Here is a 13,153-nt window from a genome sequence, read left to right on the forward strand (position 1 = left end):
GGTCCCGGTAGCCCCCACAGGAACTCTTTCTGTATTAGAAGATTATATTTTTCTGCCATGTTAGTTGGAAATGTTTTTTCCCTAGCGTGTCACTGTCTTTAGACTTCACCTATCATGTGTTTTTTTTTTCCTCCAAATGAAAATTTGTTAACGTTTCTTTAGTTGCTATTGCTATATGTTATATATTTATATTTTAGTATATAATTTTTAAAATATAGATTTCCATGAAGATGTCTGTTGCACAATAAAAACTTTAAAACCAGTGTGTGACCTGAACATGTGGATACTGTGGAAAGGTGAACTTATCATAGAAATGGCTGTGGCCAGACTGCGATTTGGGAAACTGTCTTAGGGTTAGGGAAGTTGTGTAATCCCATTCCTAGGAACCATCATGGCTCAGGAGAGGGAATGATGGCATTTGGTGTGTGCACATGTATGAGAGACCGAAGGGTTACCAGGTTTGTAGAAAGGAGATGCATCAGCCCGAATTCGGCAATGTCTTCCATCATATTCTTGTGTTGATGACCTACCTGGGTCTGAGTACATTTAGATGAATGAGGATCCAGTTGTATTCAAAGGCTGTTTAACAGATAGCACCAAGCTGGAGACATGCTATTAGCTGGCAACTAGCATGCAAATGACTCAATTTAAATTTTACTAGAACCTCTTGAGAATCAGCAGTATTAGGTGGTAACCAAAAAGCTGATGTAATCTTAAATTGCATTAATTACAGGTATCGTGTTACAAATAGCAATATATTAGAATTGATCAGAACTACACATTTGGAGTTCTGTGATCAGTTCTGGAAGTGGTATCAGGCTGGGTGGATAGAACACAAATGTGTTCAAGAGAGAAGGGAACAAAATAGTAAGTGGATTTGGAATTTTGTCACTGGAAAGGGCACAGTTGAAGGAACTAGAAGTGGAATGCTGTTCTGGAGAGGAACTAGAGTTGTTCGAGATCCGCAGTTCTCCACAGGGACGGCTTTGTCCCCTGGTGGATGTATCCAAATGTCTGGAGACATTTTTGGTTTTCACAACCGGGTGGGTGCTACTGGCATCCAGGTTATAGAGGCCAGGGGTGTTCTCGGCATCCCACAGTACATAGCACACCTCCCACAATAAGACTTATCTGGTCCCAAATGTCACAGTGCTGAGTTCAAAAAACCCTTTCTCAAATTAAACTGGTTTAACTGTCACCTGTAGTAAGAAAAAGAATTGCATTTCACTTTGTAGGCCCAGGGCATGCAGAGGGATAACTGGAATTAAAATTTCATGAGCCAGTACTTGCCCCGTTTCCTTAACCCAGAGTGCATTGTATCCAGTAGAAATCTATTCTACTGTATACCATTTCATTAATAAATGGGGAAAAATGATCATTCATAAACCACAGTTTGAATATAGGCCTAAATAATACCAAAGGGTAAAATGAAGCCCAACTAGTAAAGCTCTAGGAGATGCGTTTGCTTTTGTATAAAACCATATGTTCTTGCTGTCGAGCTGTACAAAGAGAGAACATCCTGTGTGGCCAGTGAGTTTGCCATCCCTGGAGTTGTCACAGGGGTTATTAACTTGAGGTCTGTGAACAGACATCACAGGGTCTTTGAACATGGATGAGGAGGTAATTACATCTTTATTTTTAGTAAATAAATTTTTATTAACCTCTAACTGAGATTTACCATTTTCTTCACTTACAAGGTTATACTTATACTGACTTCAGAATCAGAGTTGTATGAATCAACCCTAAGGCTTCCTCAGTATGTTAATAAAGATGCACTTACATTTACTATATTATGGTTTTTAAAATAGACTTTATTTATTTATTTGACAGAGAGTGTACAAGCAGGAGGAGCAGCAGGTAGAGGGAGAGGGAGAAACAGGCTCCCTGCTCCTGGGACCCTGAGATCATGACCTGATCCGAAGGCAGACGCTTAACTGACTGAACCACCTAGCGCCCCAAAAATTATTTTAATAACTGTGTTTCAGTGTAATTGTTTCCTTTGTAATCTTTTGTATTTTATTTAATGCATTTAAAATTTTTATTCTGAGAACAGATTGTTGGGCTTTGCTAGACTTCCAAAGGATCTGTGGCAAAATTGATTATAACCTCCGCACTAGATATGTGTCTTTGAGGGTTGTTTTTGTATATCAGTTATGCAAATGTATTTAAAGATTACACTAGAAATATAGACATAATCTTTAATCATGAATGTGGTAATTGCTCTTTTGTCATGTGGGTTTAATGTATTCTTTAATTAATCATCTATCAGTCCCCAATATACGTATGTGTGGCAGCTATTCAAATAGAGATTTAAAAATTCTCAGAGTACCACGGGGAAGACTTTTACTTTTTGATCCCCCCCCATGCTGACTTAGGAATTGGGTAGATTTCTGATTCCATTAGAGTCTAGCAGCAGAACAGATTTAACTTGCCGTGAAAGTTGAGAGTCCGGGCTCACAAATGTTTAGCCATCGTGAGCAGACAGTTGTTAAGTAGTCACTGTTGGCAGTATCACTGAGGCATTTCAAAAAAAATATGTTGGCTTATCGGTTTTCACAGCAGGTTGTGTTTTCTGGCAGATAACTGTTTTATTTATAATGTTTAAAGGTGTTTGTGGACTGGATGGGTTTTTGTTAAGAGTTTGTAAAACGGGAGATGTGTTTGTGTTCTCTTTGAGGGGGGCTGTGTGTGTGTGTTCAGAAAACTTGCTTTTCACCTGGAAGATGACTTTTCCCCTATTTCAGTAAACTTGGTCTTTCTCAACTTTGGTGAACTAGCATCAGGACGTTAGAGGTAAAGTAGTTGGCTCACATGGAACAGGCGTACACTGTGATGTGTTAGAAATTACACCTTTATTTTCAGACAAAAAAATGTTGGATTGAATCATTTTATTATAAAAACCAAATACATATATATGTAGGTAGAAAGCCCTTTCCTGGATGGTGGTTGCTGGGTCAGAGGGGAGTTGCTGTCACATGACTGTATGCCCGGTTCCATTCCTACCCGCGGAGTAACCCTGCCCTGTGGAAGTCCTTTCTCATGGACGAGGAGACGTTCTGGAATGTTGAGCTGCTTCACTGGAGAGCTGGGGTTGGAAGTGATGAGAGGAAGCCCTCTCTTTTTTTTTTTTTAAAGATTTTATTTATTTGCTTGAGAGAGAGCGCGACAAGCAGACTCCCCACGGAGCCGGGAGCCCCAGGCAGGGCTCAATCCCAGGACCCTGAGATCATGACCTGAACCAAAGGCAGACACTTCACTGACTGAGCCACCCAGGCGCCCCAAGAGGAAACTCTTAATCTGTACTCCGTAGTTATCTGAAAGGTAGTTCAATATAAAACAAACCCATTTACTTAGTTTTTACGGAAACCTCTTGAAGAAGCGTTTACAAGGTACTGTAATTAGTGCCATTAGAAACAGAACAGGGGCATCTAGCCGGCTCAGTGGGTAGAGCATGATCTCGGGGTTGTAAGGTAGAGCCCCGCATTGGGTGTAGAGATTCCTTAAAATCTTTGAAAAGAAAACAAACAAATAAGCAAAAAGAAAAAAGAGAGAGACAAACAGACTGTTAATACAGAGAACAAACTGGTGGTTGCAGGGGGAGGGGTTGGGTGGGTGAACTAGGTGAAGGGGATTAACAGGTCACTTGTGGTAATGAGCACTGAGAAATCTATAGAACTGTTGAATTGTTATACACCTCAAACTGATATAGCACTGTATGTTAATTATACTTGATAATAAATACATAAATAATTTTTTAAAAAGAAAACATAGGGTTTCTTAGGAGCTCCCCACCCATAGGAATGGGGAGTAGGTAAGAAGGGTAGGGAAAAGGCCCCATTGGGAATGAATGCCGTGGGAGGAGTAAGCATGAGCCTGGTGAGGACATTTTATAGTTATTACTTATTTTAAGCTTTCCTGAAATGCATATAATTTTAAAGAGTATGCTTGAAGTACTAGTGTTTAATAAACAGTGTTTATACAAGTAAGATTCCAAAAACCCATATTCAAGTATTTTGTCCATCTTCCACCTAAATTATTAACACACAAATGGCTGTTGTCCAGTTGATTGATTTGTGTACTAATAATAACGTGTGTGTGTGTTTTGGGGCACAGCTGTATTTTTTCTTAACATTTTGCACCTATTTTTGGAGGCACCAGCATTAGAAATGAATTATGTGTGTGTAATAAAGTGGTGTGTTCTGTCCACTGCCCTTTTTTTCCGTGGAGAGTTGGATGATTGCCTGTCACAGTTAGCATTGCTTTGCTGCGGGCTAGGAAATGGCTTCACATAAATGCTGGACACAGTGAGAAAAATGGATTAGCATGGTCGACCAATTTAGCTTTAGAACAAATGGTTCTGAGTAGTTTGAGCAAAAGGAGATTTGAGGTTGCCCTGGTGAGTTTTGCTGGTTTGGAGAAGGCCAATTGATTATCAGTTTCATTAGTTAATAAGATTGATAAAATATTTAAAAGCAAATCTCCACCTTTAATCCTTTGTTTTTTGCATTGGCTCTCTAGTAGTTTATAGTATAGCCTTCAGTGGGTGGGTTTTTGTTTTGTTTTGTTTTTGGTCTGTTCTTTCTAATAAATATTAAAATAGTTTTGTTCTCTGTTGTCATTAAATCCACCCCAAGTAGTGTTCCGTTTCTGTTGTAATAATCTTTGTGGTAATACTTCTCAGGGAGAAGTTTATACGAAGGTAAATATACACCTTTAGGAAAGAAAGAAACTTGTTTTTGTTCAGGAAAAAGAACGCTGACGGAAAGGAAGCAGGTGACACATTGCATCTTCTGTTTCTCACTTATATTACTGCCCTTGATATATGTGCCCGGACTGTGCTGATTATAGTGCCAACCCCAGTTACCCCAGTTACCGGCCTGCCTGCTCCAAACACAAGTTTCTTCCTGAAAATATGCTGCTAGCAAGTAGGCACTTCGTTTAGGTATCGGAAGACCTACAACAGTGTTTTTGGATTTTAAATATTATCATCTCTTGGGTAATTTGTGTAAGGACTTCGTTAGGGAGATATTTGTCTTTGTAAAATTATAACTGTATTGGCTGCAACGTTATCAGAATATTAGCCCCGTTACTGAAACTTCATGGCTGTTTATTACAGATTTCAAGTTTTGTTCCAGAGTCCTTATCAGTTCAAAACAGACAGATCACAGCTGGAAGAATTGGATATTGTTATTGGCAGTTTTGACTCAAATTTGTTGTTATTTTTATGTGCGAAGCAATGTATTAGAGACTGAGGGAGGGCCTAGAACAATGAATCAGAGGCTCCCTCAGGAAAGCTACCGTCTAGCTACCGTCTACTGATTGCTAGTTCTTTATATAGTCTACTCCTCAAAACAAGCTTATTTTCATTTTATAATTAAGGAAATTGGAGCTCACATGCATATCAGAGAGCTCACTCAAAGATACAGCTATTAAGTTGAAATGCCAACTTATTTCTACCCTGCTGCAAACTCCCAGGTGTCCCTTGCACCATGCAGTGGGCAGGCTGGTAGGCTAATAGAGGAATTAGTCAGGCACTGCGCACGGTGTGAGCCTGGCCTCCAGTCCCAAAGTGAGGTTTAAGAAAACTTGTATCTGAATGCCAGTTCTGTCTAGGTGGGGATTGACTGCTCTGAGTGTTGGAGTTCTTTTTCTTCATTGTTCGTCCGGAACTCCTCTTGTACCTGTTGTAAAGAAAAGGAAGAAATTCATACTCATCTTTGTCTAGATGATGAAGTGTCTTGAAGAAGGGGTGCAGAGCATGGTGCTGTACAAGTTGAGGTTTCCAGGGACAGTAATGCTGGCCGCATCACAGCCCTGCTCCTTGGCAAGCCGTCTGATTATAGATAGAGCATGCTTAAAACCTCCGTGGACCTTCTTTTGTACCCCCTGTAAAGCAGGGATGATAATAGCACCTAATTCATGTTTGAGAAATCGGATACTGAACTCCTGGTATCTGGCACATAGGAGCCCTTAATACGTTAGTTATTATTATTGTTTGGTCATTACACACTGCACTTTTAGGTTGAAGAACTTGATTTTATCAATTTTCTCAGGTCTGATAAAATTTTGTGGACTTAGTCACACAGGCCAAACTTGTATTTGGCTGAATAATTCAACACAGTGCTAATGTATTAATTTATTAAGTTGTTATTCTAGTAATAGCTATACTCAGATATTCTGTGTGATATTGAGATAACCAAGCAAACTAAGTTAATATTTATTAACATTTATCTAGTGCAAATGAAATCAAAGGTACTTTTAATAGGCTGCTTTGTTTAGGCTTGGTGTAGAACCTGGAGATTTGTTTCTTTAAAAACGTCAACAGAAATATTTCTCTGTAGACATGGGTGCTACTGCTTGCTGGATATCTGCCCTTGGGTTTACTCCTATTTTTTCCTTTTATCGCAACATTTTATGTGAGTGTGAGATCAGTAGCAGAACCACGTTAATAATGGAAATTTTGTATTTGTAGTTTCCTCTTAAAAGCAGTAGTAATCTATACATAAGGTATTTTCATGAAGGTGATTTCATGAGGGATCGCCTCCTTTCCATGCTTGCCTTATCAAATTCACTTTTGAGCCTTTCCTTTGTGTTCTTGCGAAGTTGGGCATTTCCTCCCAGACCTTGATGTCTGGTAGTTTTGGAGTTACCTGTTGACAGCTAGCAGAGAAAGTGGTGCTTTCCTGTCTTCGGGATCCAGAGGTACATCTGTTTCATTCCCGTCACAAATGATGTACAGTTACTCTGTTAGCAAAATGATGGAGTGGGAGCTTACTTTGTAACCTTTTTGGTTTAACTTCATCTGTAAACCATGAGCCATGGGAGGAGCCAGGGTAGTTTTGCCAATTACTATTTGAGACTGTTATTGTAATATAGAGATGATTTCAGAGTGGTAGTAGTGATGATAGTGTCAGAATCCTGGGATAAAAGTAGGACTCCCATTATAAACACTTAAATTTATACAACTGATTGTGTAGAGTAGTTCTTGTTTCCTGGCTAGTGGATAGGGAGAGCTGAACCTGAAGTGGAAGCTTTTCAATGATGAGAGGGACGGGCCAGGGGAGGGGTGAGGGGAGAAGACCAGCGAGCAGAGGAGAGCTGGGTTAGCCCTGCAGGGGAAGTATTGAGAGGAAGTACTTGGTGCACAGGAGCTTTTGTTAGTATCAGTAATGCTGCACCTGTAGCAGTAGGAGTAGGAGTAGGAGGAGTAGGAGTAGTGCCGTCCTGTACCGACACACGCACTTACAGCGTAGGAGCGCCTTTCACCGGCACTGTTACTTTATGGAGGTTTCGGGGTTGCCAGACTAAAAGATAAACCTTTAAAAAGGATGTTGCTTGACTTTCTTTGCTGCTTGACCCAGGCTGAACAAAGAGGCAGTTTATATAATTTTGAGAGACCAGAGCAGGACTATTAATATCGCTCCCATTTTGCTAATTCATAAAGCTTTTTTCAGTCTCACCCCCATAATCAGTGGCCCTGCGTTAACCCAAGATCTGTGGTTCAGTGTTATTTTTATTTTTATTTTTTTACACATGCTCACTTACCCTGTATTTTCCCTGGGGCAGTGGGAAATGGGTAGGATGGACTGACTGCCCAGTGCTCGGACAGGGTCTGAGCAAGCACGGTAAAACTTAAGGGCTAGAAATATGTGTTAATGTCTCATTTTCTGTTTTAATTTTCATATAGTTTTTACAGTTAGCCACATTCTAATATCCCATAACTATTATAATTATTAGATCATAATTATTAGTGAAGAATAAGCAAATAGATTGGGAGGACGTAGAGAAAAGCTTACCTGTGATGGGTTTTGAGCCCATAGAAAGGCCGTTGCCAGGAGTAAAGCTAAGGAGTGACATCATCTGACTGACTTTTAACAAAACCTGGGATGGATTCTAGGTGTCTGTTGAAGGTGGAATGACTTCACGTGCTCGTGTGGAGGGCGAGAAGAGGGGAGAACTGATGAGCTAGTGGACCTTTGGTGGGGGGGGGCAGTGAGGGCAGCCACGGAGCTAGAAACGCTCCTTGGAATTTCGTCGGGACCTGTGCTTTTTCTGTGTTCAGGGAAATGATGGGGTACACAGGTGCTCTGGACCTTACCCCCCCCCCCCAGTATTCCCAGGGAGAGTGCAACCCACCAAACAAGAACCAGATTCTCTCTGATGCAGTGGTTCAGCTGTGGGATATGAACCACTGAGTCTTAACGGTTGTAGCAGGTGGCCTGGAATCTCACGTGAGTTTCAACTAACTGAACTGCATTTAATTAATTAACTAAAGAGGGAAACAAGGAAATAACAGGAAAGAGTGTCCCATAGTTGCATGGGCTACGTTCTGTCTTACAGTAGTATTCCTTCGCTTGTAAGACCATTGTATTTTTCTCTAGAAGTAAGGCTTTGAGAAATACTTTAATTGTGTTCATTGATTTTGGGCAAGTAGTTCATGTTAAAATTAGTTGCAGTTATATTCTGGAAAAGCTAGAGTCTCCGTTTACTCACATTCATGGTAGAGTTGGGGCTAACGTCTCCCTGTGGTTTGAGAGTGGTCTCTTCATTGAGGCTTCATAATCTCAAGGCTGGGCAGGACCTTTGTGTTTTAATGACCAAACCTTGAAAATAGAGTTTAGTAATAAATCTACTTAACGGGGCTGTTATAAAGCCATAGTGAAATAATGCACGTCAAGGTGTGCCTGGTACTTGCTGAAGACCCGTTAATATTAGCTGTTACTGACATCACCTACGTTACAGCCGTCGTGTTAGATGTGACACGAGTAAGGCAGAAGTTGTAAATAACTTGTCCCAAGTCACATAATTAAATTTGAGGACTAAAATGCCATGTCTCTCAGTTTCTGTCTCAGATGTTTATGGTAATGAAACATCTTTTAAAAGTGGCAAATAGCCTTTTTTTGTTTATTATTGTTATAAAAAGTGAATCTTTTTAGAATGTAATTTTTCCAAAAATGTATCTTTTTGTTTTCTTTTAGGATTTGGAGTTCCATGGAGTGATGAGATTTTATTTTCAAGATAAAGCTGCTGGAAATTTTGCAACAAAATGTATTCGGGTCTCTAGTACTGCCACCACTCAAGATGTGATCGAGACGCTGGCGGAGAAATTCCGGCCTGACATGCGGATGCTGTCATCCCCCAAGTACTCCCTCTATGAAGTGCATGTCAGTGGAGGTCTGTGCGCACACACAGGGTGCTGGCAGGGTAGCCCCATCTTGGATAGAGAGTTCCTGAAACACTCGTTTGTCCAGAGGGCCATTCAGTCAGTCCAGCCCTGCTTTCCCCAGGGTCCTTCTCTTTCTGGAGCGGTTGGGGAACATCTGACAAGCGGGCAGAATGTTCTCGTGTCTGTGAAATGTTCTTACAAGACCCTGGTACACACGTCTGTGGGAAGTTAGAAGGAATGTGTTAATTTAATACATGCTTATTTCTTCAGAGATAAGTAGCATGACATTTCTTCGTTAAAATCAGCCGGCAGACCTCGGTGTCGCACACATTGATGACGCAGTGTGGTGCTTGCTTTTGGAGCAGTAGTTCATGGAGCTCTTTTGTGTACATTCTAATGCGACCATTAAGTTTAACCCAGTTAAACACTTTGTGAGTCTGAGCCATCAGTCTTACAAAAATGAGTGTTTTGTAATGTGAGACAGCATATTTTCATTATTCTTTGGGAGTAATTAGGGCATCTTGAGGAAATTGTCTTATGTAATTAGTAATTTCTCCTTGTTTTTAATGTTTAAAATTTCTGAAAATATCCTATGTACCTATATCAAATAACAATTTTAGGTTTGATTAGAAATGTAGAAATTTCTAAAGTTTTTTATGAGTGCTTTGGAAATACTGAGTCACCTATAAAAAATACAATCTTAATCAATGCAGCAAGTAAAAGATTACATACGGCCCAAACCAAAACTTAATACTTGTTAAATTCCATCCTGAAGTCCTTTTTGAACATAAGTTATTTGTTTTAACTTCAAAATTACGGCTCTCTGTGTACATTTGAAATTGGGTGAACAGTTTTGTACCCTTTTTTCCCCAGTAGAATTATCGGATAGGCCATATTCGTTTATTACTCTGTCACCATTATGAGGGTATCCCACTACACAGATAATACCAAAGCTAGATTTGACAACAGAAGATACTTCACTTTGGATGGATGGTTTTTCTGAGGTTGAATTTTTCATATACCTCGGAATCATTATAACCAGGTTATCGAGAAGAAGGTACCTCTCACCTCCAGACCTTTTCGTGTTTTCATTTTTTGGTCATTTGAAAACCACCAGTGAAGTCTTTAGTATAATATGTAAGATTGGAATTTGAGATCTAAAAGTGGAGTGATTTTGATTATTTTAAAAGAAACCCTTTCTTTTACATGTCCTTCAATTAAAAAGTAAACTATCTTAGCTGTAGGGGGTGAAAACACAGTAACGGTGTCTGGAGAAGAAGGGGAGAGTCTTGCCCACACCCTGAGCTGAGTGGCTAGGACAGTCCGGCTCTGTCCGTGTTCGTGGCCGCGCTCGTTACAGTGGGCCGCCTGTGCCTCAGATGCCCTCGAGTGCGTGTGCTTGATTTTTGGGTCACGGAGCCCTGAGCATGTCAGTCTTTCTTCAGTGGCACCCCTGGGCCAAGGGAAATACCTAAACATTTCGTTTTATTGAGTAGTTTGATTCAGAGAAGGTAATAAGCATTTATGCTCCAACAACCGGATAGGTGTTTGAAAAAAGAGTGCACATAAAATGAAAGGAAAACTAAAATTTTCACTCTCATAGGTTTGTGTGCCTCTTGGGCCCTGCCCAGCTCGTCGATTAGAGGGGGAGCCCTCGTTTCTTAGCCGTGTTGGTTTGGGGCAGTGCTGGTGGTTCTCTACAGCACCCAGCTTGACACCAATGTGCCTCGAGCAGAAGGGATGCTGCGGGCCGGTGTGGACTGGGAGCTGCCTGCAGCTAGCAGTTCATGCGGTGTCTGCGGGATGCACCTTGTTTCCCTGGGGATTGAGCATGGCCCGCAGCAAGTGCTCAGGGCACCTCACCTCATTCTTGTGCACCAGAGGTCCAGGGCGCTGAATCCTAGGCCCCAACCTGCCCTTCAGCCCCACGGAGACTCCCATCTTAGCCTCTCCACGTATTAGGATTCCTCATGTGAAATCAGCTGGGAAAATAAAAAGGATTCTGCTGTTCGACAGCAACAGTAGTATGAGAACCACTAAGGCAGAACTAGACCTTAAAGTTAAAACATTATGGTAGGACCCTGACCGTATTTACATTTAATAGTTAGGCTCACATGCTTTAGAATACCTCACCCTTGTTTTTATTTTACTTTTAGAGTTTGACTTAGTTCTTAAAATTAGTTCTGTAAAAATATACAATGAAGGATTTTGATCTAGTACAAATATTGCAACAAGAATTTGGTAATTTTGGTTTGTAGCAGGAATTTCAAACTTCACCCAGTCCCTAATTTGTTGCTCTAATTTTCATTTCTCATATTTTCAGTTCATAAAATAATAAATTAGAGTTTGTTACTCCTGTATTCTCACAATTAACATTGCTGTTTACATACAGTATTTACTAAAAGCCTGTGTAAGACTTTTTTACCCTTTAAATTTGTCCCGTTGATCCTTACTTCCTTTATCCCGGTAGTTCTCCAGCTGGGCTCTGCCTCCTGTGTTTGCTGCCCTCATTGTAGACATCCTATAGACAGTTACGTGATGATCTTTGCTGACTGTAGCCTTCTAATAAGTGGCTGAGGTGTGCGGGGCCCTCAGGGGAGCCTGCTCTGTGGGCTGCCACGTTCCTGAGGCATGTTAGATGTCCAGCAAGCAAGGAAGGAATACTCTAAACCTAGCACTTTATCCTAACAAAGAGACAGAATGGTGGTTCCATGGTGGGAGGTGCTGTGAGGGCTGGACCTAGTGAGTTTGGGAGTCGAGAGATAGAAAGCAGGGTACAGCTGTCACTAACACTCATGTGAGAAGGAAATCTCATAGGTCAGCCGAACTCCTGTGTTATGTTAACGTTGTTTCCTTGTTTTCCAGTTGCATATATGAGATAATTTGATTTACAGAATTAGGCTGATAGCAAAGCCCTATATATATATTTTTCTAGTTTGTATTTCTCTTGTTTTCCCAATTGGATTCTAAATGTGGTAAGGACGTCATCCCTGGTCAGTGTTTGGCACTGGCTTCGTGGTAGCATATATTATAGTGGCAACAAAATAGTAAATAATTAAAACTCTCACATAACATTTTGAATTACATTTCAGCCTGTTAGTAAGTACTTGTGGTAATAAGGTATTTTATGTCTATAAAATTAAACTTATATGAGAATGTTGTATTCGCTAGTGCCATTAAATAACCATGACTTAACTTTTTTCATTTCATGATTTGAAGAAGAAAGAAGATTGGATATAGATGAGAAGCCCCTAGTTGTTCAGCTGAATTGGAATAAAGATGATCGAGAGGGCAGATTTGTTCTTAAGAATGAGAACGATGCCCTTCCTCCTAAGGTAGGACCCCTCCACATCTCACGCTGACGTTGTCCCAGGCCCGGGTCTGCCCAGGACGGACATGAGACTGGTGTTAGTGTGATAGGACTCCACTGGACTTTCCTGTTTGCTGCATTTCCTAAATGACCTTTTTACCCTCCTACCTGAAAAAAGACTAAAAGGAGTTCTACTTCTCTCTGTTTCATCCTCTGTTTCACTAAATAATCCCTAATAGTGCTCTTTACTTTTGCAAAGAAGCATTATGGAAGCTTTTGTTATTAAGAGATTTAATGTTCAAGTAATCAGCTCCAGGATTTTTACCAAATTAGAAAGTCAAAATATATTTTAATAAGAATCACAAGGGAAAATAGAACTTTAATAACCTATTTTGTGTGTATTTTCAGATACAACCTAATAAAGCACATTTAAAACCTTTTCCATACTCTGTGTAAGATTAGAAAGAAGCAAACTTTCTGGGCTGTTGTAATGCAGTGCAGTGATACTGAAACTTTCTCAGGTGGTAGGGTGTCTGGAATTCCTGTGCTGCTATTCTTCTTATGTGGAACACTATGAAATACAGATAAGATTTGAAACTAACTGTAATTTCTGTGTTAAATCAAAGGGCATCTTACACTAGAATTCAGTACTGACAGGTGATAGCAAATGCAGAGGT

General features: G+C 40.3%; 1 protein-coding gene across 16 annotated transcripts in view; it reads left to right on the top strand.

Moving 5' to 3' along the window:
* The first annotated feature begins 8,978 nt into the window (after positions 1–8,978).
* Positions 8,979–13,153, top strand: part of AFDN (afadin, adherens junction formation factor) — a 98,070-nt gene continuing 93,895 nt past the window's right edge. For 8 of the 16 annotated variants that reach the window (XM_019799120.2, XM_034669459.1, XM_034669463.1 and 5 more), the window contains exons 1-2: positions 8,979–9,174; positions 12,386–12,501. In XM_019799120.2, the coding sequence (XP_019654679.2) occupies positions 9,000–9,174; positions 12,386–12,501 (291 nt within the window). In that variant the 5' untranslated portion in view covers positions 8,979–8,999. The remainder of the gene's footprint in view (positions 9,175–12,385; positions 12,502–13,153) is intronic. The other 8 variants (XM_019799123.2, XM_019799124.2, XM_019799126.2 and 5 more) reach the window with 3 other exon arrangements.

The sequence above is a fragment of the Ailuropoda melanoleuca genome, chromosome 10, assembly GCF_002007445.2.
Source record: "Ailuropoda melanoleuca isolate Jingjing chromosome 10, ASM200744v2, whole genome shotgun sequence".
Lineage (NCBI taxonomy): Eukaryota > Metazoa > Chordata > Mammalia > Carnivora > Ursidae > Ailuropoda > Ailuropoda melanoleuca.